Source organism: Oncorhynchus gorbuscha, linkage group LG24 (genome assembly GCF_021184085.1).
Source record: "Oncorhynchus gorbuscha isolate QuinsamMale2020 ecotype Even-year linkage group LG24, OgorEven_v1.0, whole genome shotgun sequence".
NCBI lineage: Eukaryota > Metazoa > Chordata > Actinopteri > Salmoniformes > Salmonidae > Oncorhynchus > Oncorhynchus gorbuscha.
This window is the reverse complement of record NC_060196.1, coordinates 5,101,983-5,127,715: the sequence shown is the minus strand read 5'-3', so window position 1 is coordinate 5,127,715 and position 25,733 is coordinate 5,101,983. Positions and strand designations below refer to the sequence as shown.

The following is a 25,733-nucleotide window of genomic DNA, read 5'->3' as shown; positions in this document are numbered from 1 at the left end:
TTGGAAATCTTGAAACACACCAATCCTATGGTATGATTAGGTTATGTTTTCATAGTTCACAGTGGGTCTGAAATGTTGTTCTTTGAAAGTGTTGTCAATGTCTTGTTTGCCAGCACTTATGGACTGGAATACAGCCCGGTATCTAACCAGAGAGCCCGGCATCTAACCAGAGAGCCCGGCATCTAACCAGAGAGCCCGGCATCTAACCAGAGAGCCCGGCATCTCACCCGAGAGCCCGGCATCTCACCCGAGAGCCCGGCATCTCACCCGAGAGCCCGGCATCTCACCCGAGAGCCCGGCATCTCACCCGAGAGCCCGGCATCTCACCCGAGAGCCCGGCATCTCACCCGAGAGCCCGGCATCTCACCCGAGAGCCCAGCATGTAACCAGGCAGTGTGTGTTCTTCCTCCTCCAGGCGTATCTCCCAGGCCAGCCCCAAGCAGCTCTACAAGGCCTCCAACATGACCCAGCGCTGGCAGCGCAGAGAGATCTCCAACTTTGAGTACCTGATCTTCCTCAACACCATCTCTGGTAAGACCAGTGTTACCCCACTGTCACTGGACTGTCACCATAGGGGATGACAACACACCCAGCTATTATGAACATATGTCATAAGGTGAATGCACCAATTTGTAAGTCGCTCTGGATAAGAGCGTCTGCTAAATGACTTAAATGTTAAATGTAAATGATATGTGGTCAATGATGTAAATTATATAAACTCTGTTTGGCCAACATGGTTTCATCCTCTGACTTTATTTTCTTCATAGTTAGTAAAAATATATTGCACATTTAAGCTCTAATTGAAAAGGGAGTTTGGTGTCCAGACATTTAGATTACTAAACATGTTCAGTTCTAGAAGTTTGATGATGATGTTGATTAATTTGAGTCTGTTGTGACCCCCCCCCCCCCATCATCTCTCCCTCCCCCCCTCCAGGTCGTACGTACAATGACCTGAATCAGTACCCCGTCTTCCCCTGGGTCATCACGAACTACGACACTGAAGACCTGGACCTCACTCTGCCCAGCAACTACAGAGACCTGTCCAAGGTAACACACCCACGCACACTTAGGAAGAAAGAGATGCCTCGCTGAAGACAGGCTCTCTGGGACTAGCTCAGTCAGCGCTGATAGAAAGTTCTATAAGGCTATGAGGGAGTATGTCGGGGAGTTGTGGCTGGAATGATTAGCAGGCTGTTTGTTAATCACTGCCCACTCCCTTGGCCTGAGTAGTGGCTGTGTAATTGCGATTGATCATAGTTAAGTAAGACGCCTCTTTAATCACTGGGTGCTGATAGCCATCTCTGTACAACACACAGCAGAGAGGAAAGAACAGCTTCTCTCTCTCCTGCCTCTCTCTCTCTCCTGCCCCTCTCTCTCTCTCCTGCCCCTCTCTCTCCTGCCCCTCTCTCTCTCTCTCTCTCTCTCTCTCTCTCTCTCTCTCTCTCTCTCTCTCTCTCTCTCTCTCTCTCTCTCTCTCTCTCTCTCTCTCTCTCTCTCTCTCTCCTGCCTCTCTCTCTCTCCTGTCTCTCTCTCTCCTGCCCCTCTCTCTCTCTCCCTCTCTCTCTCTCCTGCCTCTCTCTCTCTCTCTCTCTCTCTCTCTCTCTCTCTCTCTCTCTCTCTCTCTCTCTCTCTCTCTCTCTCTCTCTCTCTCTCTCTCTCTCTCTCTCTCTCTCTCCTGCCTCTCTCTCTCCTGCCCCCCCCCCTCTCTCTCTCTCTCTCTCTCTCTCTCTCTCTCTCTCTCTCTCTCTCTCTCTCTCTCCTGTCTCTCTCTCTCCTGTCTCTCTCTCTCCTGTCTCTCTCTCTCCTGTCTCTCTCTTCTGTCTCTCTCTCCTGTCTCTCCTCTCTCTCTCTCTCTCTCTCTCTCTCTCTCTCTCTCTCTCTCTCTCTCTCTCTCTCTCTCTCTCTCTCTCTCTCTCTCTCTCCTGCCTCTATCTCTCTCTCTCCTGCCCCTCTCTCTCTCTCCTGTCTCTCTCTCTCCTGCCCCTCTCTCTCTCCTGTCTCTCTCTCTCCTGCCCCTCTCTCTCTCCTGTCTCTCTCCTGCACCTCTCTCTCTCTCTCTCTCTCTGCCTCTCTCTCTCCTGCCCCCCTCTCTCTCTCCTCTCTCTCTCCTCTCTCTCTCTCTCTCTCTCTCTCTCTCTCTCTCTCTCTCTCTCTCTCTCTCTCTCTCTCTCTCTCTCTCCTGTCTCTCTCTCCTGTCTCTCTCTCTTTCTCTCTCTCTCTCTCCTGTCTCTCTCTCCTGTCTCTCTCTCCTGTCTCTCTCTCCTCTCTCTCTCTCTCATGTCTCTCTCTCTCTCATGTCTCTCTCTCTCTCCTGTTCTGTCTCTCTCTCTCCTGTCTCTCTCTCCTGTTCTGTCTCTCCTGTCTCTCTCTCCTGTCTCTCTCTCTCCTGTCTCTCTCTCTCCTGTCTCTCTCTCTCCTGTCTCTCTCTCTCCTGTCTCTCTCTCTCCTGTCTCTCTCTCTCCTGTCTCTCTCTCTCCTGTCTCTCTCTCTTCTGTCTCTCTCTCTCTCTCTCTCTCCTGCCTCTATCTCTCTCTCTCCTGCCTCTATCTCTCTCTCTCCTGCCTCTATCTCTCTCTCCTGCCTCTATCTCTCTCTCTCCTGCCTCTATCTCTCTCTCCTGCCTCTATCTCTCTCTCCTGCCTCTCTCCTGTCCCTCTCTCTCTCCTGTCCCTCTCTCCTGTCCCTCTCTCCTGTCCCTCCCTGTCCCTCTCTCCTGTCTCTCTCTCTTTCTTTCTCTTTCTCTCTCTCTCTTCACTGGCTAAACGCGTCCTCATACATAGGTTTGATTTGCTCCTAACAGAACTCTGCTAGGCGAAGGGAACGTATGTGCTCGCATACTACCTTAAAATACCTTACCTTGAAAAAGTGGCAATATTTGTCCCTCTTGAGATGCAGTAGTCCTTAAACTTCCTCAAAATAGTCAGAGTTAATCTAAAATATCTCAATAAATCTGTAATTCATTTTGGTGTTTTTACAGAGGAGTTCTTTTTTACATCTAAGATATTTGGTGCAGTATTTCTCAACATCAACAAATGTGCATGAAAACTAGTCGTCTGTCATTGAATGACAACAAACACTTCTTTGAAGAATGCCTACTGTTGAACAATCATTGATGAAGGGGCGTAGACTTCGGATACCAAACTTCAACAAGCCTACAAAAAACGAAATGTGTGTGCCCGAACAGCCAGGGGGGGAAAAATGCAGAAAGCTGTCATAAACACCAACACTTCACAAAAAACATCATAAAATGTCATCATATAATGTATGCAGAAACTGTTTCGACTAGGAAGCATACGTTAAGGGGTACTCTTAGACGGTATCACTGATTACACACCTATAGAGGAAGTCATGTAATACCAAGACTCCATTTTGTATTTGACCTGGACAGAAGTCTAAAATTGTATTTCCTCTTTCATGTGCAGAACTCCATGATTTACTAATTGAAGTCCGTCTTAAGTCCCCTCCCGCCGCTCCCTCTGAAGTAAAGGAATGCTCTCTACAGATGATTAAGCTTAGAACAGTTGAAGATGTCTTACCCCCCCTGACGCTTTTAAAACACACACACACACACACACACACACACACACACACACACACACACACACACACACACACACACACACACACACACACACACACACACACACACACACACACACACACACACACACACACACACACACACACACACACACACACACACACACACACACACACACACACACACACACTTTTAAAAGGCCCATCTCCAAAGCCTGCCAGTTGCAGCAGCCCCAGAACGGCCATTAATTATGTGTAATGGCGCCCAATGGTGGGAGGACAGAGGATTACTTTGAGAGTGAGATGATGGAGCGCCCGTGTCTGGCTTAAGCCAAAATGGCTGAATAAATCAGCCGGGCCACAGGAAAAAACAGGCATGTGCAGTAATGGACAGGCAGAGTATACCTGGGAAATAATGCACTCTAGAGCCACACAGAGTTGGCCATTCACTTTTAATGGTGCGCCTGGCCCAAGTCTGCCCTGGCTGGCAAAGGATTCTGAGGTGGAGGTGGAATGCAGACGTGTCCATCTTGCTATGACTGAGGATGGATTCAGCTGGAGTGAATGCATGCTCTCTTGAGAAGACTTCTATGGCCTTTTTGTGAACTGTCATTGCCACAACTGCTTCTTGACTTCCATACACACCCACACACTCATGCTGTCATACACATCAACACCGTCCTCCAAGCAGCCCTCCTTTGACCAGTCCTCCCATCGACCGTTTCTCTCTCTCTCTACCTCCCTTGTGAAGTGTTTCCCACCATGCGGCTGTGTACCCCCCCCCCCCCCTCGCTCTGTTTATTTGTGCTTCATCTTGCCCACGAGGCTGACACATGACAGCCATAGCAGCCTCTCTCCCCCTCATCCCCCTCTTCCTCCAGGGTTTGGACAGCTCAGCCTCTGTGCTCTGTCGAGCCTCAACGCCCCAGGGAGAAACTGAGCAGCAGAGAGAGGGAGGGAATGAGATAGAACAAGGGGAGAGAGAAGGAGAACGACAGAACAAGGGGAAGGAGGAGAGGAGTGTGGGCAGACTTTTTTGTTTCACCCCCTCTCTCTCTGCCTCTCCCTATCCCTCTACTCTCTCTGCCTCTCCCTATCCCTCTACTCTCTCTGCCTCTCCCTATCCCTCTACTCTCTCTGCCTCTCCCTATCCCTCTACTCTCTCTGCCTCTCCCTATCCCTCTACTCTCTCTGCCTCTCCCCATCCCTCTACTCTCTCTGCCTCTCCCCATCCCTCTACTCTCTCTGCCTCTCCCCATCCCTCTACTCTCTCTGCCTCTCCCTATCCCTCTACTCTCTCTGCCTCTCCCTATCCCTCTACTCTCTCTGCCTCTCCCCATCCCTCTACTCTCTCTGCCTCTCCCTATCCCTCTACTCTCTCTGCCTCTCCCTATCCCTCTACTCTCTCTGCCTCTCTCCCTATCCCTCTACTCTCTCTGCCTCTCCCCATCCCTCTACTCTCTCTGCCTCTCCCTATCCCTCTACTCTCTCTGCCTCTCCCTATCCCTCTACTCTCTCTGCCTCTCCCTATCCCTCTACTCTCTCTGCCTCTCCCTATCCCTCTACTCTCTCTGCCTCTCCCTATCCTCTCCCTATCCCTCTACTCTCTCTGCCTCTCCCTATCCCTCTACTCTCTCTGCCTCTCCCTATCCCTCTACTCTCTCTGCCTCTCCCCATCCCTCTACTCTCTCTGCCTCTCCCTATCCCTCTACTCTCTCTGCCTCTCCCTATCCCTCTACTCTCTCTGCCTCTCCCTATCCCTCTCTACTCTCTCTGCCTCTCCCTATCCCTCTACTCTCTCTGCCTCTCCCTATCCCTCTCTACTCTCTCTGCCTCTCCCTATCCCTCTACTCTCTCTGCCTCTCCCTATCCCTCTCTACTCTCTCTGCCTCTCCCTATCCCTCTACTCTCTCTGCCTCTCCCTATCCCTCTACTCTCTCTGCCTCTCCCTATCCCTCTCTACTCTCTCTGCCTCTCCCCATCCCTCTACTCTCTCTGCCTCTCCCCATCCCTCTACTCTCTCTGCCTCTCCCTATCCCTCTACTCTCTCTGCCTCTCCCTATCCCTCTACTCTCTCTGCCTCTCCCCATCCCTCTACTCTCTCTGCCTCTCCCTATCCCCCTCTACTCTCTCTGCCTCTCCCTATCCCTCTCTACTCTCTCTGCCTCTCCCCATCCCTCTACTCTCTCTGCCTCTCCCTATCCCTCTACTCTCTCTGCCTCTCCCTATCCCTCTACTCTCTCTGCCTCTCCCTATCCCTCTACTCTCTCTGCCTCTCCCTATCCCTCTACTCTCTCTGCCTCTCCCTATCCCTCTACTCTCTCTGCCTCTCCCTATCCCTCTCTACTCTCTCTGCCTCTCCCTATCCCTCTCTACTCTCTCTGCCTCTCCCTATCCCTCTACTCTCTCTGCCTCTCCCTATCCCTCTACTCTCTCTGCCTCTCCCTATCCCTCTACTCTCTCTGCCTCTCCCTATCCCTCTACTCTCTCTGCCTCTCCCTATCCCTCTCTACTCTCTCTGCCTCTCCCTATCCCTCTCTACTCTCTCTGCCTCTCCCTATCCCTCTCTACTCTCTCTGCCTCTCCCTATCCCTCTCTACTCTCTCTGCCTCTCCCTATCCCTCTCTACTCTCTCTGCCTCTCCCTATCCCTCTCTACTCTCTCTGCCTCTCCCTATCCCTCTACTCTCTCTGCCTCTCCATATCCCTCTCTACTCTCTCTGCCTCTCCCTATCCCTCTCTACTCTCTCTGCCTCTCCCTATCCCTCTACTCTCTCTGCCTCTCCCTATCCCTCTACTCTCTCTGCCTCTCCCCATCCCTCTACTCTCTCTGCCTCTCCCCATCCCTCTACTCTCTCTGCCTCTCCCTATCCCTCTCTACTCTCTCTGCCTCTCCCTATCCCTCTCTACTCTCTCTGCCTCTCCCTATCCCTCTCTACTCTCTCTGCCTCTCCCCATCCCTCTACTCTCTCTGCCTCTCCCTATCCCTCTACTCTCTCTGCCTCTCCCTATCCCTCTCTACTCTCTCTGCCTCTCCCTATCCCTCTCTACTCTCTCTGCCTCTCCCTATCCCTCTCTACTCTCTCTGCCTCTCCCTATCCCTCTCTACTCTCTCTGCCTCTCCCTAACCCTCTACTCTCTCTGCCTCTCCCTATCCCTCTCTACTCTCTCTGCCTCTCCCTATCCCTCTACTCTCTCTGCCTCTCCCCATCCCTCTACTCTCTCTGCCTCTCCCTATCCCTCTCTACTCTCTCTGCCTCTCCCCATCCCTCTCTACTCTCTCTGCCTCTCCCCATCCCTCTACTCTCTCTGCCTCTCCCCATCCCTCTACTCTCTCTGCCTCTCCCTATCCCTCTACTCTCTCTGCCTCTCCCTATCCCTCTCTACTCTCTCTGCCTCTCCCCATCCCTCTACTCTCTCTGCCTCTCCCTATCCCTCTACTCTCTCTGCCTCTCCCTATCCCTCTACTCTCTCTGCCTCTCCCTATCCCTCTACTCTCTCTGCCTCTCCCTATCCCTCTACTCTCTCTGCCTCTCCCCATCCCTCTACTCTCTCTGCCTCTCCCTATCCCTCTACTCTCTCTGCCTCTCCCTATCCCTCTACTCTCTCTGCCTCTCCCTATCCCTCTACTCTCTCTGCCTCTCCCCATCCCTCTACTCTCTCTGCCTCTCCCTATCCCTCTACTCTCTCTGCCTCTCCCTATCCCTCTACTCTCTCTGCCTCTCCCTATCCCTCTACTCTCTCTGCCTCTCCCTATCCCTCTACTCTCTCTGCCTCTCCCTATCCCTCTACTCTCTCTGCCTCTCCCTATCCCTCTACTCTCTCTGCCTCTCCCTATCCCTCTACTCTCTCTGCCTCTCCCTATCCCTCTACTCTCTCTGCCTCTCCCCATCCCTCTACTCTCTCTCTGCCTCTCCCTATCCCTCTACTCTCTCTGCCTCTCCCTATCCCTCTACTCTCTCTGCCTCTCCCCATCCCTCTACTCTCTCTGCCTCTCCCCATCCCTCTACTCTCTCTGCCTCTCCCCATCCCTCTACTCTCTCTGCCTCTCCCTATCCCTCTACTCTCTCTGCCTCTCCCTATCCCTCTACTCTCTCTGCCTCTCCCTATCCCTCTACTCTCTCTGCCTCTCCCCATCCCTCTACTCTCTCTGCCTCTCCCCATCCCTCTACTCTCTCTGCCTCTCCCCATCCCTCTACTCTCTCTCTGCCTCTCCCTATCCCTCTCTACTCTCTCTGCCTCTCCCTATCCCTCTACTCTCTCTGCCTCTCCCCATCCCTCTTCTCTCTCTGCCTCTCCCTATCCCTCTCTACTCTCTCTGCCTCTCCCTATCCCTCTCTACTCTCTCTGCCTCTCCCTATCCCTCTACTCTCTCTGCCTCTCCCTCTACTCTCTCTGCCTCTCCCTATCCCTCTCTACTCTCTCTGCCTCTCCCTATCCCTCTCTACTCTCTCTGCCTCTCCCCATCCCTCTACTCTCTCTGCCTCTCCCTATCCCTCTCTACTCTCTCTGCCTCTCCCTATCCCTCTCTACTCTCTCTGCCTCTCCCTATCCCTCTACTCTCTCTGCCTCTCCCTATCCCTCTCTACTCTCTCTGCCTCTCCCTATCCCTCTCTACTCTCTCTGCCTCTCCCTATCCCTCTCTACTCTCTCTGCCTCTCCCTATCCCTCTCTACTCTCTCTGCCTCTCCCTATCCCTCTCTACTCTCTCTGCCTCTCCCTATCCCTCTCTACTCTCTCTGCCTCTCCCTATCCCTCTACTCTCTCTGCCTCTCCCTATCCCTCTCTACTCTCTCTGCTCTCCCTATCCCTCTCTACTCTCTCTGCCTCTCCCTATCCCTCTACTCTCTCTGCCTCTCCCTATCCCTCTCTACTCTCTCTGCCTCTCCCTATCCCTCTCTACTCTCTCTGCCTCTCCCTATCCCTCTACTCTTTCTGCCTCTCCCTATCCCTCTCTACTCTCTCTGCCTCTCCCTATCCCTCTCTACTCTCTCTGCCTCTCCCTATCCCTCTACTCTCTCTGCCTCTCCCCATCCCTCTACTCTCTCTGCCTCTCCCCATCCCTCTACTCTCTCTGCCTCTCCCCATCCCTCTACTCTCTCTGCCTCTCCCCATCCCTCTACTCTCTCTGCCTCTCCCCATCCCTCTACTCTCTCTGCCTCTCCCCATCCCTCTACTCTCTCTGCCTCTCCCCATCCCTCTACTCTCTCTGCCTCTCCCCATCCCTCTACTCTCTCTGCCTCTCCCCATCCATCTACTCTCTCTGCCTCTCCCCATCCCTCTACTCTCTCTGCCTCTCCCTATCCCTCTACTCTCTCTGCCTCTCCCTATCCCTCTCTACTCTCTCTGCCTCTCCCTATCCCTCTCTACTCTCTCTGCCTCTCCCTATCCCTCTCTACTCTCTCTGCCTCTCCCTATCCATCTACTCTCTCTGCCTCTCCCCATCCCTCTACTCTCTCTGCCTCTCCCCATCCCTCTACTCTCTCTGCCTCTCCCTATCCCTCTCTACTCTCTCTGCCTCTCCCTATCCCTCTCTACTCTCTCTGCCTCTCCCTATCCCTCTCTACTCTCTCTGCCTCCCTCATCCCCCCATTCCCATTGAAGAGCGAGGGAGTGAAGGAAGGAGAGACGCGGGGCCAACCAATCTTTACTACTCGAGTTTTATTCATGCTGTTGACATGGTGTGATATCAGTGTGTGACCAGTGGAGCGTGGCAGACTGCATCGTCTGGGAAAGGACAGCCGCTCCGACGCTCGGTACTCCTCCTCTATTGGCTGCTCGTTTAGTTTGGTTCTTCATAATCCCCCCTTCTGATATCTCTCTTTCACTCTCTCCTCTTTTACTCGAGGTTGGAGCGTTGGGCCAGTAAACGAAAGGTTGCTGGTTCGAATACCGGAGCCGACAAGGTGTGCCGCTGTGCCCTTGAGCAAGGCACTTAACCCTAAATGCTCCAGGGTTGCTGTACAATGGCGACCCTGGCCGTGACCCCACTCCCTGTGGGTCTCTCAGGGAGAGTTGGGATATACAAAAAAACACATTTCCATTATACCCTTGTGTGTAACAGGACAAATATATGCACCTCCCAAATGATGATTATTTTCAGTCTTCCCTGCCTGCCTCCCTCCCTCCCCTTCTCATGTCGTGCTCTGCTTTGATAGAAACAGGTCATGCGAGAGTCCTGTGACATTGAGAGGCTGAAATTGCCACGAATGCCCGTGTGTCGCACATTGTCGTGCGTGTGTGTGTGCGTGTGTGTGCGTGCGCGGGTGCATGTCCTCACAAATGTATGTTCCTTCTGTCAGAGCGATTCCGTTCATACCCCGGGGCTCTTTCTCATCCTAAACTCTAACCTCGGCCTGACATGAATTGCCAGCCCAGAGATAACATTGTAGTCACCACGATAAGGACACGGTCTTACACTAGACTACCTTAGTCCCTATCGAGTGCACTACTTTTGGACGCTCCTTAGTAGTAGTAGTGCACTATGTTATGAATAGGGTGACGTTTGGGACGCTCTAACGTTGAGAGCATTTTTAAACAGGCAATTTGGAAGGACTCCTGAAACGGGATGCTTGAACGAGGTGTTGACCTGGACATGTTTGGGGTCCTGTATTTGCAATGTAGCAAAAACAACGCAGCTTTATATTGAGCGGTTCCAGGGCCCTTGTACTTTGGCACCGCGCGGGGGGCTAATGGGGTATTGATTTCAAGATGCGTCCCATATGTTTTCTGACACCCCTCAAACACCACGTCATTCTCACTGTTTAAATAGGACATTCTATATAAACAGTCCTCTCAAAACCACAGTTTGATTTATGTCTCAAGGCTCTCTGGCAAAGCTCAGACTGAGCCTTCCTAAATGAGCGATTTATTTTGTCAAATAATCCTTAAATGTGGAAACATTGTAGTTTGTTGTATCACCGCTGACCCTTATAATTTGGAGAGATGTAATGGTTAACTATATGCTACTGTCTGGTTTCTGCCCATCTTGATAGCAGTTTTTGCCTTTGATGTCTTTGCCATTTGAATGCCACAAGGAAAGATCGTGTGTATTATCCGGTTGACATTAGGTTTGTTTTCGGTTAACTGTTGAATGATTTTATTTGTGTCTGCGATCAGAGTTCTTTGATAATATAAGTCTCTATTTGATCTGCAAACGGTATATCAACACAATGTGTTCCTGTATGATGCACTTCCTGTTGTTCCAATATGTTAGAGGATTTAGCGTCACGTAAAAGATTACACATCACCGACACCATCTTGTCTAGTTTTTATTTTATTTTAACTAGGCACGTCAGTTAATTAAGAACAAATTCTTATTTACAATGACAACCCACCCCGCCCAAACCCGGATGACGCTGGGCCAATTTGTGCACCGCCCTATGGATCTCCCAATCACGGCCAGTTGTGATACAGCCTGGAATCGAACTAGGGTCTGTAGTGACTCCTCTAGCATAGTTGAGTGGCTATGGGTAGCAGTTGGCTAGCATAGTACTTTATACGTGTAAGCTAATTCTATGGTGTAATAATGATGCCACAATAACCATTTCCCAACACCTTCCTAATCTACATTCTGGATGAACAACAGATAAAACCCTTATCCAAGATTAAAGTCTCCCATATTCTCCTCTTTGAAGCTGTAACACCATCTAACTCTGTCCATGGTTTATTCTAATCTCATTCCCGTTCAAAGTCTAATTAAAAACCACGATAGCAGCTCATTTATCCGAGCGCTCGTCAAAGCATTATTCGCAGGCACCGCCTGAACATATTAGCCCAATGGGCAGCGTTCACTCGATCAGAGCACTCCTCACCAGGGACGGCCCTGATGTACGACGCTGTCACCACCGCTCTATTGTACCGCCGCCCTCCTCGCCGCGCATCGCTCTCCACCCGGACGTCATTTACAGCAGTAAACAATGTAGCACTCTCTCTCTTTCTCCCTCTTGTTCCCTCTCTCGTTTTCTCTCCTCTCTCCCTCTCTCTTGCGCTCTCGCTCTATTTCTCTCGCTCGCTCTCTCTCGCTCGCTCGCTCTCTCTTTCTCTCTCTCTCTCCTGCTCTCTCTCTCTCCCGCTCTCTCTATCCCCCTCTCTCTCTCCCTCCCCCTCTCTCTCTCTCTCCCTCCCCCCTCTCTCTCTCTCTCCCTCCCCTCTCTCTCTCTCTCGCTCCCCCCCTCTCTCTCTCTCGCTCTCCCTCTCTCTCTCTCTCTCTCTTTCTCTCTCTCCCTCTCTCTCTCTCTCTCCCTTCCCCCTCTCTCTCTCTTCCCCTCTCTCTCTCTCTCCCCTCTCTCGATCTCTCTCTCTCTCTCCCTCTCTCTCTCTCTCTCTCTCCTCCTCTCTCTCTCTCTCTCTCCCCCTCTCTCTCGATCTCTCTCTCCCGCTCTCTCTATCCCCCCTCTCTCGATCTCTCTCTCTCTCGCTCTCGATCCCTCTCTCTCTCGCTCCCCCCTCTCTCGATCTCTCTCTCTCTCTCGCTCCCCCCCTCTCTCGTCTCTCTCTCTCTCGCTCCCCCCTCTCTCGTGCTCTCTCTCTCTTTCTCTCTCTCCTGCTCTCTCTCTCTCCCCTCTCTATCCCCCTCTCTCTCTCCCTTCCCCCCTCTCTCTCTCTCTCGCTCCCCCCTCTCTCTCTCTCTCGCTCCCCCCTCTCTCTCGTGCTCTCTTTTATTCTCGCTCTCATTGCAGTGCACTCAGTCTCTTTTTTTAAATTTTATATTCCTCTTCCAGCCTTTTCTTTTTTTTAATGAGCTCTACGTTATTACGGCAATAAATCAGTCCAATCGTTGTACTGTATAATTCAGTGTGTGTACTCCCACCCCCAGTAGCCCTGGGTAAGCCAATAGTGTGTCACTGTCAGCACAGCCCAGCACACTGTGTCGGCATGAGGCGGTGTGTGCGTGTTCCTGTTCTTTTCCGGTTGTTCCAGTGTAAGGAAGGTAATTGGGTACGGTCTTGAACGGGTGCACCCTTGGATACAATCAGACACACACACCATTACACCCACCACTACACCCACCATTACACCCACCCGACACAGTAACAGCAGCATCAGATCAATAGCCTCTCCCCAGCCTGGACGAGGCCTCCCATGACAGCACTATGATATGAGAGAGAGCCTATCGATCCACCAGCCAGTGCTTCATCTTCAAAAGGCCATCATTCCATTACCATTGATCAGAGAGGAGGTGTGTTTGGAGCGAGGGATGAAGAGGAGGAGGAGGAGGAGGGCTAATAGAAGACCAAATAAAAATTGAACGGGTAAAAAAGTGATTTCTATAAATGAGCATTTAAATAATAAGCCAGGCTCAGCCAGGTATTGGTTTCTCTGAGATCAATGGGAAATTAATGCAACTGATCCATTTTTTAGACCCACAATGGAGGCTGCTTCTCCTGACTAGTATATTAGCTACAGATTAATAAAAATGGAAGAAGGAACCTCCCGGCCCTTGCTATTGATGTTCCTAGGCCTCCTTTCATCGCAACACATTCGTTCTCTCTGACAGACTAGCCGCAGGGGGTTGAGTTTCAGGGCTATGAAGTGAAATGCTGTTGGAATGGATTGATCCTCAAAACAACACAGCATCTAATATTCATTCGACGAACGCACAAAGGTTACCAACATCATTTGAATATATAGGGCCTGTGTTTTGAAGCAATGTCTGCTCTCTGAAAGCTAAAAGAGTTCAATGTACCGTGTTATAAAATGTTTCTTCTCTTTGTACTGCCACTCGTTCTCTCTGTTTCTCTTTTATCTCCCTCTCTATCCGTGTCTATCAGTCTCTGTTGTAATAACGTTGTCTTTCTCCTCACAGCCCATTGGTGCCCTGAACCCCAAGAGGGCGGCGTTCTTCAACGACCGCTATGAATCCTGGGAGGACGACCAGGTGCCCAAGTTCCACTACGGAACCCACTACTCCACCTCCTCTTTCACCCAGATGTGGCTGCTGCGCATCGTAAGTTAACTGCCCCCCAACTATATCCACCCCACCTACCCCCAGGTAGCCTAGCGGTTAGAGCGTCGGGGCCAGTAACCGAAATGTCACTGGTTCCAATACCCGAGCCGCCGAGGTGAAAAATCTGTCGACGTGTCCTTGAACAAGGCACTTTTACCCAAATTTTCTCCAGGATTGCCGTACTGCTATGGCTGACCCTGTAAAACAACACATTTCACTGCACGTATCCGATACAAATGTCTCGCTTGTAAAGGTAACTTGCCTTTTTCGACACATTAAAATGGCGAAATACTTATTTTGACCTCAATGGTTCAACTTGGTCCATTTTAAGGTGAAATGAAAATACTGAATCCCACCACGATGTGTATAGAATAGGATTTAGGATTTAGGCCTTCATTTTTGTCACTGCTTTATGAAAAACCGATTCCATTTAGAAAGGAATGCATTACAGTTGTCAACTACCTGTCATGGTGTAATATTTACTACCTATTCATCATTAGACTTGAAGCCCCATTGCAGCTAATTGTTGTTTTCTAATTGGCCATGGATTCAAAGAGAGTCAGGTTGATTTATGTCACAGTGAAATACAGCCTCCATCTACACGCTAACGTATGCACAGCGTATTGTCCCTGGCTGGCCTTGGTTATTTCTATGTTGTGCTGCTCGTAAAACCGAGAAGCAGCTCGCCGATGCTAAATTCATAACGTGTTTCTTTCTGTGTGTCTTTGCAACATAAGAGGAACTCAGAAATGATATTTTCTTAAATGGAGTCTTCAATTGAACTTTGTTTAATGAGGGGCTATTATTCTGTACTTTTTTTCTTTTTTTTTTACGTCTGCTTCCAAACTACTCAATAATAAAGATTTCATGAAGTTATCTTTCTCCCACGTGGTGCTTTTGATAGTGTTTTGTTATATTGGTCACTATATGTAACCCTCATCCAGCCGATATCAGACAACACTCTCTGTTCCATCCACAGGGGACCATTCTGCCATGCAGGGAGGGATTCTAACCTTCCAGGGCCCTTGAATTGTCCTGTAATTGTCCCTGTAGCTCCCAATGGAAACAACCATTGATCCCATCACATCATTAGCTGGCTTATTACTGGCTTATTTTAAATCCACTTTACCAAATGCCTTTCAATTCAAGTGGCAACGTATGGATGGGATAGGAAGCCCAAATGAGCACTAGGGCAGACCTTAAAAGTCCCGGTCCTGTATTCAAAATCATCTCTGAGTAAGAGTGCTGATCTAGAATCCGGTCCCCCCGTCCCCTGTCCATACAATCGTATTCATTATGAAACTGATCCTAGATCAGTACTCCTACTCTAAGTTCATTTTGGACTCTGTCCTAATTGTCCGTGTAGTTTCCTGTGTAGTTGTAGTAGTGTTAGCCTGGCTAATTGTGTCCGTCTCACTCGGGTCTGTTGTTTCAGAGGGGACGGTCTGTTGTTTCAGAGGGGACGGTCTGTTGTTTCAGAGGGGACGGTCTGTTGTTTCAGAGGGGACGGTCTGTTGTTTCAGAGGGGACGGTCTGTTGTTTCAGAGGGGACGGTCTGTTGTTTCAGAGGGGACGGTCTGTTGTTTCAGACGGTCTGTTGTTTCAGAGGGGACGGTCTGTTGGGACGGTCTGTTGTTTCAGAGGGGACGGTCTGTTGTTTCAGAGGGGACGGTCTGTTGTTTCAGAGGGGACGGTCTGTTGTTTCAGAGGGGCGGTCTGTTGTTTCAGAGGGGCGGTCTGTTGTTTCAGAGGGGCGGTCTGTTGTTTCAGAGGGGCGGTCTGTTGTTTCAGAGGGGACGGTCTGTTGTTTCAGAGGGGACGGTCTGTTGTTTCAGAGGGGGCGGTCTGTTGTTTCAGAGGGGGCGGTCTGTTGTTTCAGAGGGGGCGGTCTGTTGTTTCAGAGGGGGCGGTCTGTTGTTTCAGAGGGGGCGGTCTGTTGTTTCAGAGGGGCGGTCTGTTGTTTCAGAGGGGACGGTCTGTTGTTTCAGAGGGGGCGGTCTGTTGTTTCAGAGGGGGCGGTCTGTTGTTTCAGAGGGGGCGGTCTGTTGTTTCAGAGGGGGCGGTCTGTTGTTTCAGAGGGGGCGGTCTGTTGTTTCAGAGGGGGCGGTCTGTTGTTTCAGAGGGGGCGGTCTGTTGTTTCAGAGGGGGCGGTCTGTTGTTTCAGAGGGGACGGTCTGTTGTTTCAGAGGGGACGGTCTGTTGTTTCAACATGGGCCAGCATTCCTTTAGAGCACTTTTGACACCCTGTAGACTGGATTAAGGCTGTTTTGAGGGGGGTATACTCAGTGTACACATTCAGACTCATTTTACCATAGTATAAAAACGCTTAATCATAAGGATATGGGGTCAAATGCAATTTCTTCTTCTCCTTTTTCTCAAATGTACAGTACACTACAGTGTCACAGCACACTATTAGGAGGATATGTGGATAACTGATCATTCTCTCATTCTCTTCTCTCGTTCTCTTCTCTCATTCTTCTTCTCTCATTTTCCAGGAACCCTTCACCACCATGTTCCTCAACTTCCAGGGAGGGAAGTTTGACCATGCTGACCGCACCTTCTCCTCCGTGTCCCGAGCCTGGAGGAACTGCCAGAGAGACACGTCTGATGTCAAGGTAGCGACTCACACACACCCACACACACACACACAAACACACTGCCGCCGCCTCCTCACTGTGGAGCTAGCTGTTGAAAGACAGTGTACCAGAGTATCGACTAGAGAGGACCTCTGCAGTCTGCACACTCCTCTGGACGTTCACACACACCGAGACCCTCAACACCTCCAGACCATTCAGCAGCCCGCCAGTGTGAGTTGAGGCCACTAATGTCCAGACCCCAGGAGCCAGGGAACAGACTAGGATAGGAGGAGAGGCCACTACTGTCTAGACCCCAGGAGACAGGGAACATACTAGGATAGGAGGAGAGGCCACTACTGTCCAGACCCAGGAGACAGGGAACATACTAGGATAGGAGGAGAGGCCACTACTGTCCAGACCCCAGTCCAGACAGGGAACATACTAGGATAGGAGGAGAGGGTCCAGACCCCAGGAGACAGGAACATACTAGGATAGGAGGAGAGGCCACTACTGTCCAGACCCCAGGAGACAAGGAACATGACTAGGATAGGAGGAGAGGCCACTACTGTCCAGACCCCAGGGAACATACTAGGATAGGAGGAGAGGCCACTACTGTCCAGACCCCAGGGAACATACTAGGATAGGAGGAGAGGCCACTACTGTCCAGACCCCAGGAGCCAGGGAACATACTAGGATAGGAGGAGAGGCCACTACTGTCCAGACCCCAGGAGACAGGGAACATACTAGGATAGGAGGAGAGGCCACTACTGTCCAGACCCCAGGGAACATACTAGGATAGGAGGAGACTGTCCAGACTCCAGGAGCCAGGGAACATACTAGGATGTCCAGACCCAGGAGCCAGGGAACATACTAGGATAGGAGGAGAGGCCACTACTGTCCAGACCCCAGGAGACAAGGAACATACTAGGATAGGAGGAGAGGCCACTACTGTCCAGACCCCAGGAGACAGGGAACATACTAGGATAGGGGGAGAGGGTGGCATTAGTCTCTAAAGACTGGTTACCTTTTAGTTGTGATAAGTGTTTTGATAAAATAATATAAAATATTATAAACACACGTTAGTTTGTTTGTCGTTGATGGATATCTATTGACAGTGATATCAGATTTAGCTTATAATAACTAAGAATATGTTCTTAATATGCTCTTCAAAGCTAGGGGTCAAATGTCAACATTATCTTCCAAACGTATTCCAAACAAACATTCAACGTTCAAATTACACCCTTTTCATTGAATTTGCCTAAATCCTTCTCAAAGGCCCCTCTTCTCTCTCTCTCTCATCACCGGAGAGAGAAAGTGGCTAATCTAATGAGCAAACAAACACACTGGTCTAAAAACAACAAGCCCACTTCCTCACATCTAAAACCTCTCCACTCTACAAAACCTGACCTCAAACTGAAGGTCGGCCATTTTACGAGGCCTCTGGCTTCCATGGGGTCGACCCGGGGAGGCCTGGTGTAAATTTGTCCAGTCTGCGGTGGGGGCCGGGGGTCTCCTTCACCCCCCCCCCCCCCGGCCCTTCTTAACAAGGTGGGGGAAATACAGGGGGCCTCCCCGCTACACTCTCTGCCCCGGTCCCTCCATTATGTTCAGTGGCCCCTGCTCTACTGTGGTCAGAGGCCAGCCTCTGTGATCCCCAATCCTGTCCTGTCACGGGTCACTGCAGGGGCCCCATGCCCCCCCCCCCTCCCAGTATACTTCAACAGTACACACGCACACAACGATGCCTTTGGGCTAAGGCAAAAGGTCTTGAGGGGTCAGGGGATTGTGGCCGGAGGTCATCACGGTCTCTCCTACGCTACAGACAGACTGGACTGGCGTCTTTAACCTGTTATCACCACTTTATGCACTGGGATACAAAACAAACTACGACTTTCTCCCCCTTTAGAAGGAATAGAAGGTTCTTAGAGTTTCCTACAATAGTCCTGAAGCTAAAGCTAAATGGTATACTTAGCATGCTAAATTGATACATCTCATTTGTAACTCTTCTATGTTAACAAGGTGAATGAGATCATCCATGCGAGGAAAGAATGTTCTGTTATTTTGATGTAGCTAAACTCAACTCAACATGGAAGCTGTGCAGTGTTGAGCCTGGTCCTGTGTGTTTTGATGTAGAGTGGGGCTCTTTTGGTTGATCCACTGTGACAGCTCTAGACTGAGACCAAGCTAGGTTCTCTCTCTCTCTCCCTGGGCTTTCGCAATCAAGTGTTACCGGTAATGCGAGCCATATGTTTTATCATTGGAGGCGAAGCGCAATCAACCGTCCTTCCAACTCCTTCCAACTCCCCCAGCCACCACTCCACTCAACCCAGGCCCAAAGAGCAGGCCAAGTCTACATTTGGAACAAGATGGCTGCCTGTACTCATAAATGTTTTAAGAGCGTGGGTCACTTGTTAAAAGAGGAGGGTTGGGGCCTTAGAGACCCAAACTGTAGCAGAGGATTGGTCTGACCCGCCATAGACCCAAGCCCAGTGGAGAGGAGGCTCAATGTTCTGACCCGCCATCGACCCAAAGCCCAGTGGAGAGGGGGCCCAATGTTCTGACCCGCCATCGACCCAAAGCCCAGTGGAGAGGGGGCCCAATGTTCTGACCCGCCATCGACCCAAAGCCCAGTGGAGAGGGGGCCCAATGTTCTGACCCGCCATCGACCCAAAGCCCAGTGGAGAGGGGGCCCAATGTTCTGACCCGCCATCGACCCAAAGCCCAGTGGAGAGGGGGCCCAATGTTCTGACCCGCCATCGACCCAAAGCCCAGTGGAGAGGGGGCCCAATGGGCCAAAGGTTCAATTCAAGGTTGACTGAAGGAGGGGGGAGTAGGCAGGGCAGTGGGGGGGGGTTTGAACCTTTGATCAGTAGTCTCTGAAGCTTTCACGGTTGTATGACATGGATTGGTTGTGATGACAGAACATGTGCTTGGTTCTTTCTCTCCTGACTGAGCACCCCTCCGGTCCATCTGTAGGTTTGGATATGTGGTTATGGACTGACACAGGGTATCTCTCCGGCTAGCTACCGCCCCATGTCTCGGGTTACCACCCACACAACATATCTAGAGGAAACTCACTGGCTTCCTGTCTCATCATGTATTTGTCTCCATCCTGTTGGACGCAGTGAGGACTGCTCTCAGGTCTGAGCTTGATTGATAGACAGCCTTCCAGGGATTCTGTGTGTTGTTGTGTGTGTGCGTACATGTGCGTACATGCGTGCAGCCCTTACAGAACATCTCATCACATGCGCTGACCAGTTCCCAGCTCCTACCTGTAGCCTATTTGCCAGTATGTATTTGCATGTCAGGTTGTCACACACAGCCATGTCACAGGGAGACGAGGACATGACTGATGGGTGTTGACTCTGGTCTGGTCATCCCTGATGTCAGAATGTCATCCTGTCTCTCTCTCTCTCTGTCCATCAGGACAGTGACCAGTCAGCAGGCCCAGTCACACTGTGTTCTGTCAAACAGTTCAGGGTCTTGTTCATTAAGTCCTACCGTAGCAAAACCTTGGCACTCCGTTTTGTACGTTTTGTGGCAACTGAACACGACCTAGGAGACGGTTCACTGGTTCAGCTCTAGTCAGACAGAACTGGGTTGTGTTCATTAAAGGTTAGGGTTACACACACTGTAGCAAAAACATTTTGTAACTGAAAAAAATCCCAAGTGTTCCTTATTGGACAAGTTCCGTTTTAGACATGTAGTACCTCCCCGTCTCACTCTACGTTTTGTGCCAACTGAACACGACCCAGGACACGTTACAAGACAACTGCTCCTCAATGCTTTATTAACAGGTTATTTTATATGGAGTTAGTCACTCATTAGCTATTGTTTTATTGTGGAATCAAATGAAGAGTTACACTTGTGTTGTGGCTTGTCTTCATACTTGCGGTGCTCTGTTTATATACTGGCTGTGGCTGTATCATGTTGAAATATGAGTGCTCGCGCCATACGTAAATCCATGGTTCAATTCCCTGCTGTGGAATATGGCCGTAGTTCAGGTTTGACACTTGTTATGTTGATGGGTAGGTTCAGTATATCACGAGGGGTAGATGTACTGATTAAACACGGGATTTACATTGGGTGTCGTGCTATTGTTTGTTGTACGTATCAGGAGGCGCCCGGGAAGTGGGTTAATTCAACACTTACATTGTCCAGTCTTGCCAGTTAGTTCCACGTGCCCACACACACTCCTAACGACGTTAGTGTTTTATTACCAGTTAGTTCCACGTGCCCACACACACTCCTAACGACGTTAGTGTTTTATTTCTGTTTGCGGGATGGCAAAGATTTATCACGATATGTTTTGGTTTGCCCCATAATCTAAACATTTGTGTCTTTCTGTATATGAAGGCATTTCATACACATTGAGGCTGAGCTATGGTTTGTTAGAAATGAAGCCGTTTTTAAGGTTTACACCCTCAAGGTCTTAAAAATCGAGCTCTTCAGTTTACACGAACGTTGATGTTTTTTGGGGCCCATTGTGAAATGTCATAATTCCATAACGAAGTGTTCAACTGCACAGACACACAATCACTGTCTGGTGAGTTCTGTGACCTGTGGCTCCTTCTAATCCTTCAGAAAATCTTTTGAGAAGCATAGAAAATAGAACATCATATATTTTGTTTATCATATTTCAAAAGCGTGGAAACCCCAGCACACACACACACATACACGCGCTAGGTTTTGATGCCTTTTATCGGCCTGCCTGCTTGCAGCATGGTAGCATGGTAGCAGGCAGCAGATGAGCAGTCTGAAATGTAATTTCCATGAGTAATGGCACAGCTCAAGTGTTGCGACTAGCGTCTGACTAGCTGTCTGAGGGACGACAGTGGCAGTCCCAGATTAAAGGACCTTACACACACACACACACACACACACACACACACACACACACACACACACACACACACACACACACACACACACACACACACACACACACACACACACACACACACACACACACACACACACACACACACACACACACACACACATCCACATCCACATGCGTTCTAAATGTACTTTACACCGTGTCTTCTCTTTCTTTCTGTTAATGAACTCTCTCTCTCTCTCTCTTTCTTTCTGTTAATGAACTCTCTCTCTAAACTGTAGCTTCTCACTCTGAAGGTCACAGTCCCCTGTTCTTTCTACCTGGCTGTCATGATGTGGGTCCTCAGTAGTCACATTCTAATGTCGTGTCCCACACCCTGAGACTGGAGGCTGTATCACAGAGCATCTTGTCAGTGTTACTCTAATGAGGAAATGGCTTACTGTGATACTGTTCTCCCTAACTAAAAGGGCTGATTTATTGACTATCCACTATCAGTACATGAACATGACATAACTTAGTGAAGGGACGGTTCAGGTTGGCTCTACAGTGTTAATGTCTGTCTGTCTGTCTGTCCAGGAGTTGACCCCAGAGTTCTACTACCTCCCTGAGATGTTTGTAAACGCCAACAACTACAGCCTGGGGGTGATGGAGGATGGGACTGTGGTGTCTGACGTGGAGCTGCCGCCCTGGGCCAAGACCCCCGAGGAGTTTGTACGCATCAACAGACTGGTACGTTAGACGCACACACACACACACACACACACACACACACACACACACACACACACACACACACACACACACACACACACACACACACACACACACACACACACACACACACACACACACACACACACACACACACACACACACACACACACACACACACACACACACACACACACAGCAGTCCTCTTCCTCACATGTCATCAAACCACTCCTCTGAAGCCCTGTCAGATCCCTACCCCTCCTCCACGCTAGGCTAGCTTAGCAGGAAATGCTAATGAAAAGAGACGGTGTTATTTCCTGTCCAGCTCCGGTCCCTTCCTGTTACCTGATCCTCCCGCTCCTCTGACATGACTCTGCTTTGCCAGCAGACTTATCAAAGACCATCTCACACGGCCAAGAAGTTATTGAGGAGGATGGTGTAGTGTCCTGTTTCTGATCTCTCCCTCCTGTCCCCAAGCACACCAGACCTGTGTATATTTAGTTGTTGTCAGAATTACTGTCGTAGTTTTATAGCACCACAGTGACTGCAGTGTCCTCTTACACACAAGCAGCAGAGATTGTGCTCCAGATTAGATTCCTCCTCTCTCCCATTTCAGATGTTCCAGTAGGTCAAAACGCTCCATGTTTTTCTGGTGTCATGCTCAAACTGGACCTAGACACTTCCCACCTCTCTCCAGTCTCTGCCCAGTGGTAGTAATGAGTGGCTGATGAGGCAGCAGGGAAGGCTGTGGTGATCAGGCTGTGGTGATCAGGCTGTGGTGATCAGGCTGTGCTCTGTGACCTGTGTGGTCGTGTTAATCAGGACGCTGATGGGACTCAGCCCACGTCATTAATCACACAACCTAAGGTTTGACACGCCAACGCCACAGAGATGGTGGGGGGGGTTCGGTAAGCACTCAGACACGCATACACATGTTGCTATCGTCAATGTACTCACACACATGCACATAGCCTCATTGCCACACACTCTCAGATGGACAGACCTTTGTCTGACACACACACACACATAGGCATGTACACACACACATTTCCTTCCAGCTGGGCGTGTTATCCCCAGTCAGATGGCTTGGCTGTGTGGTGGTTAGACAGTTGGACATACTACTGCTACAGCAGTGTGTGTTCTGCCTGCCTGCCTGCCTGCCTGCCTGCCTGCCTGCCTGCCTGCCTGCCTGCCTGCCTGCCTGCCTGCCTGCCTGCCTGCCTGCCTGCCTGCCTGCCTGCCTAGTGGACAGATGATCTATAGAGCAGGCTGTTACTGCAGATGTTACAGTAGGTAGTCGGACCACTGGAGCCTACAGCTAATTAGCGGCCAGGGCAGCGTTTGGCTGGCTGACAGTTTGACTGCCGTTAACCCCCAGCGCTGTAAGGTGGACTGCTCTGTGACACTGTCTGGCTGCAGCGGTGGGGGATTCAGTGGCGGCTTCTTCACATGGAACTCAAATGTCCTTATCATGTCTTAACGGGCCGCCTTACCGCTAAGCATAGCAGGATCTCCTGATCTCTTCCACAGAGTATCACTGAGCGCAGTCATGAATTATGTTTGTTGCTGTGATTCAACTGTTGTGTGTCCGTACTGGTCTGGTTTCCCTTCGCTGTAATTCCCATGGTGCTCTGTCCTCCTCCAGGACCGAGGCAATTATGTCCAACCTAGAACAGACTCACACACACACACACACACACACACACACACACACACACACACACACACACACACACACACACACACACACACACACACACACACACACACACACACACACACACACACACACACACACACACACACACACACACACACACACACACACTTACAGTGCAGATCGATCCAGCCCTTTGTTTCTCTCCTCCACCGTGTGCCAATCCTGCCGATATCGATCCATCCTGCACAGCAGAGCAGCTCGGCAGTAGAGGACAGGCGGGCAGAGAGGAGGCGTTGAGATGCTCCCAATACAAACAGGATGTCAGGGCGCCAGGCTTTGTGAGAGAACACAATGGAAGTAGATCAAACAATAGTTACGTTTCATTGGTATTTGCGTACTCATCTTTGTTACGTTCAAATTCACCAATTTATAGTATCAGCTGCTGTCATTATAAAAATGTAAAAATGAATGTAATCTGCATAGATGAAGAGCCGTGTTTCAATTATCTGTTGAAACTATTTGTGTTCACATGTTTTGTCTGGACGTCTTCATGCATTTCCCATGAATACCACTTCAGTAGGAACAGAAGTTCCTTTAGTCGATGTGTTCCAGTGGGACGTCGTATGGTGACGGAACAGATATTATTGCCCGCAGGGACAGAGCTGTCAGCATTGTGTCTGTGGTGTCTAGAACAGCCCCCGTTCCCCAGCTGTTATGGAATATCTGACAGGCTGACACACCTGGGGCTACTGAGACAGACTCTCCCTCAGGAGAACGACGAGAGATATTGTTCTCCGTCTTGCTAAATGTTATTTCAATGCGCCCTCTTTAAGACTGTGTGTAAGCTGGATATCACAGCAGGCTTCCCTTTACGGTGGTAGAAAGAACGGAGGGAGGACATTGACATTGTCGCAGAAACACGTGCTGTGTCACAAGATCAATTACAACTTGTATGAGATGGAGAATGTCCAGCGAAAGAGAACGGAACGCAGGTTAGTTTGATCTGTATTGAACATGGAGTGTCTGTAACGCTCCTGGGCATTAACCCTCTCATTCTAGAGAACACGTCCTCCTCACATACTGACACCATTAGAGGAAGTTAGTCCCGTCACCCTGGCGAAGGGGAGGGAGAGAGATGGAGGGAGAGGTGGGATCGGGGGGCGGGTTTCCCCTCATGACTGATAGCTGGCATTAGAGGGTTCAGCTGGCTCCTGTGACATTATGAGAGAGAGGGGGGGAGAGGGAGAACGAGAGGGAGAATGGAGGAGATGAGCAGTGAGGGGTTGAGAGAGTCTGAGTTGAGAGGGGGAGAGTTAATGGGTCTGTTTGGCTCTTTTAGCTTGTCGTCTGCTCCTAATGGCCCAGCAACACTAGTCACAGGGGGAGGGAGAGAGAGGAGAGAGAGAGGAGAGAGAGAGAGAGAGAGAGAGAGAGAGAGAGAGAGAGAGAGAGAGAGAGAGAGAGAGAGAGAGGAGAGAGAGAGAGAGAGAGAGAGAGAGAGAGAGAGAGAGAGAGAGAGAGAGAGAGAGAGAGAGAGAGAGAGAGAGAGAGAGAGAGAGAGAGAGAGAGAGAGAGAGAGAGAGAGAGAGAGAGAGAGAGAGAGAGAGAGAGAGAGAGAGAGAGAGAGAGACTGAGACTGAGACTGAGACTGAGACTGAGACTGAGACTGAGACTGAGACTGAGACTGAGTGCCAGAGCTGCTCCGCTCGTTAAGCACCAAAGATGATTAACAGCTAATTAAAGCCCAATCTGGGAAGGCCATTAAACCCTCCACACGGTAGAGGATTGTAGCGACACATAAAATGGCAGGTTGTTTTTTCCATTTTGCATCAGGGAGAGAGTGGTAGTCTACAGCTTGTGCAATGTTTTTGTAGTGTGTGAGTTTTTGTTTGTGAAATTAGCCTGTATTAGTTTCCATATGTGAAGATGTAGGCCTCATTTATTTTACATTGAGTAAAGGAGAACACGATGTGTTCTAGTGCCATTTATTTTGGGGTATTCTACACCCCAACCCTCCACCACCACCCCTCTACACCCCAACCCTCCACCACCACCCCTCTACATCCCAACCCTCCACCACCACCCCTCTACATCCCAACCCTCCACCACCACATCCTCAACCCTCCACCACCACCCCTCTACATCCTCCACCAACCCCCATCCCACCCTCCACCACCCCCTCTACATCCCAACCCTCCACCACCACCCCTCTACATCCCAACCCTCCACCACCACCCCTCAACATCCCAACCCTCCACCACCACCCCTCTACATCCCAACCCTCCACCACCACCCCTCTACATCCCAACCCTCCACCACCACCCCTCTACATCCCAACCCTCCACCCGTCTAAACACGGCTCCTTGATTGACCCTGACTTATATAGCTCCAAGATTCATGACCCTCATTGTAAATACATAGGTTTGGGATGTACCCAGGATTACTGGGATTGTAAAC

The 25,733-nt window shown here is 50.3% G+C and overlaps 1 protein-coding gene across 4 annotated transcripts in view; it reads left to right on the top strand.

The window, feature by feature from the left end:
• The window catches only part of LOC124012069 (lipopolysaccharide-responsive and beige-like anchor protein), a 419,063-nt gene that overhangs the window by 264,384 nt on the left and 128,946 nt on the right, over positions 1 to 25,733 (top strand). For all 4 annotated transcript variants that reach the window (XM_046325448.1, XM_046325446.1, XM_046325447.1 and 1 more), the window contains 5 exons: positions 416 to 531; positions 935 to 1,047; positions 13,348 to 13,488; positions 15,984 to 16,103; positions 21,481 to 21,633. In XM_046325448.1, coding sequence (XP_046181404.1) covers positions 416 to 531; positions 935 to 1,047; positions 13,348 to 13,488; positions 15,984 to 16,103; positions 21,481 to 21,633 — 643 coding nt within the window. The remainder of the gene's footprint in view (positions 1 to 415; positions 532 to 934; positions 1,048 to 13,347; positions 13,489 to 15,983; positions 16,104 to 21,480; positions 21,634 to 25,733) is intronic.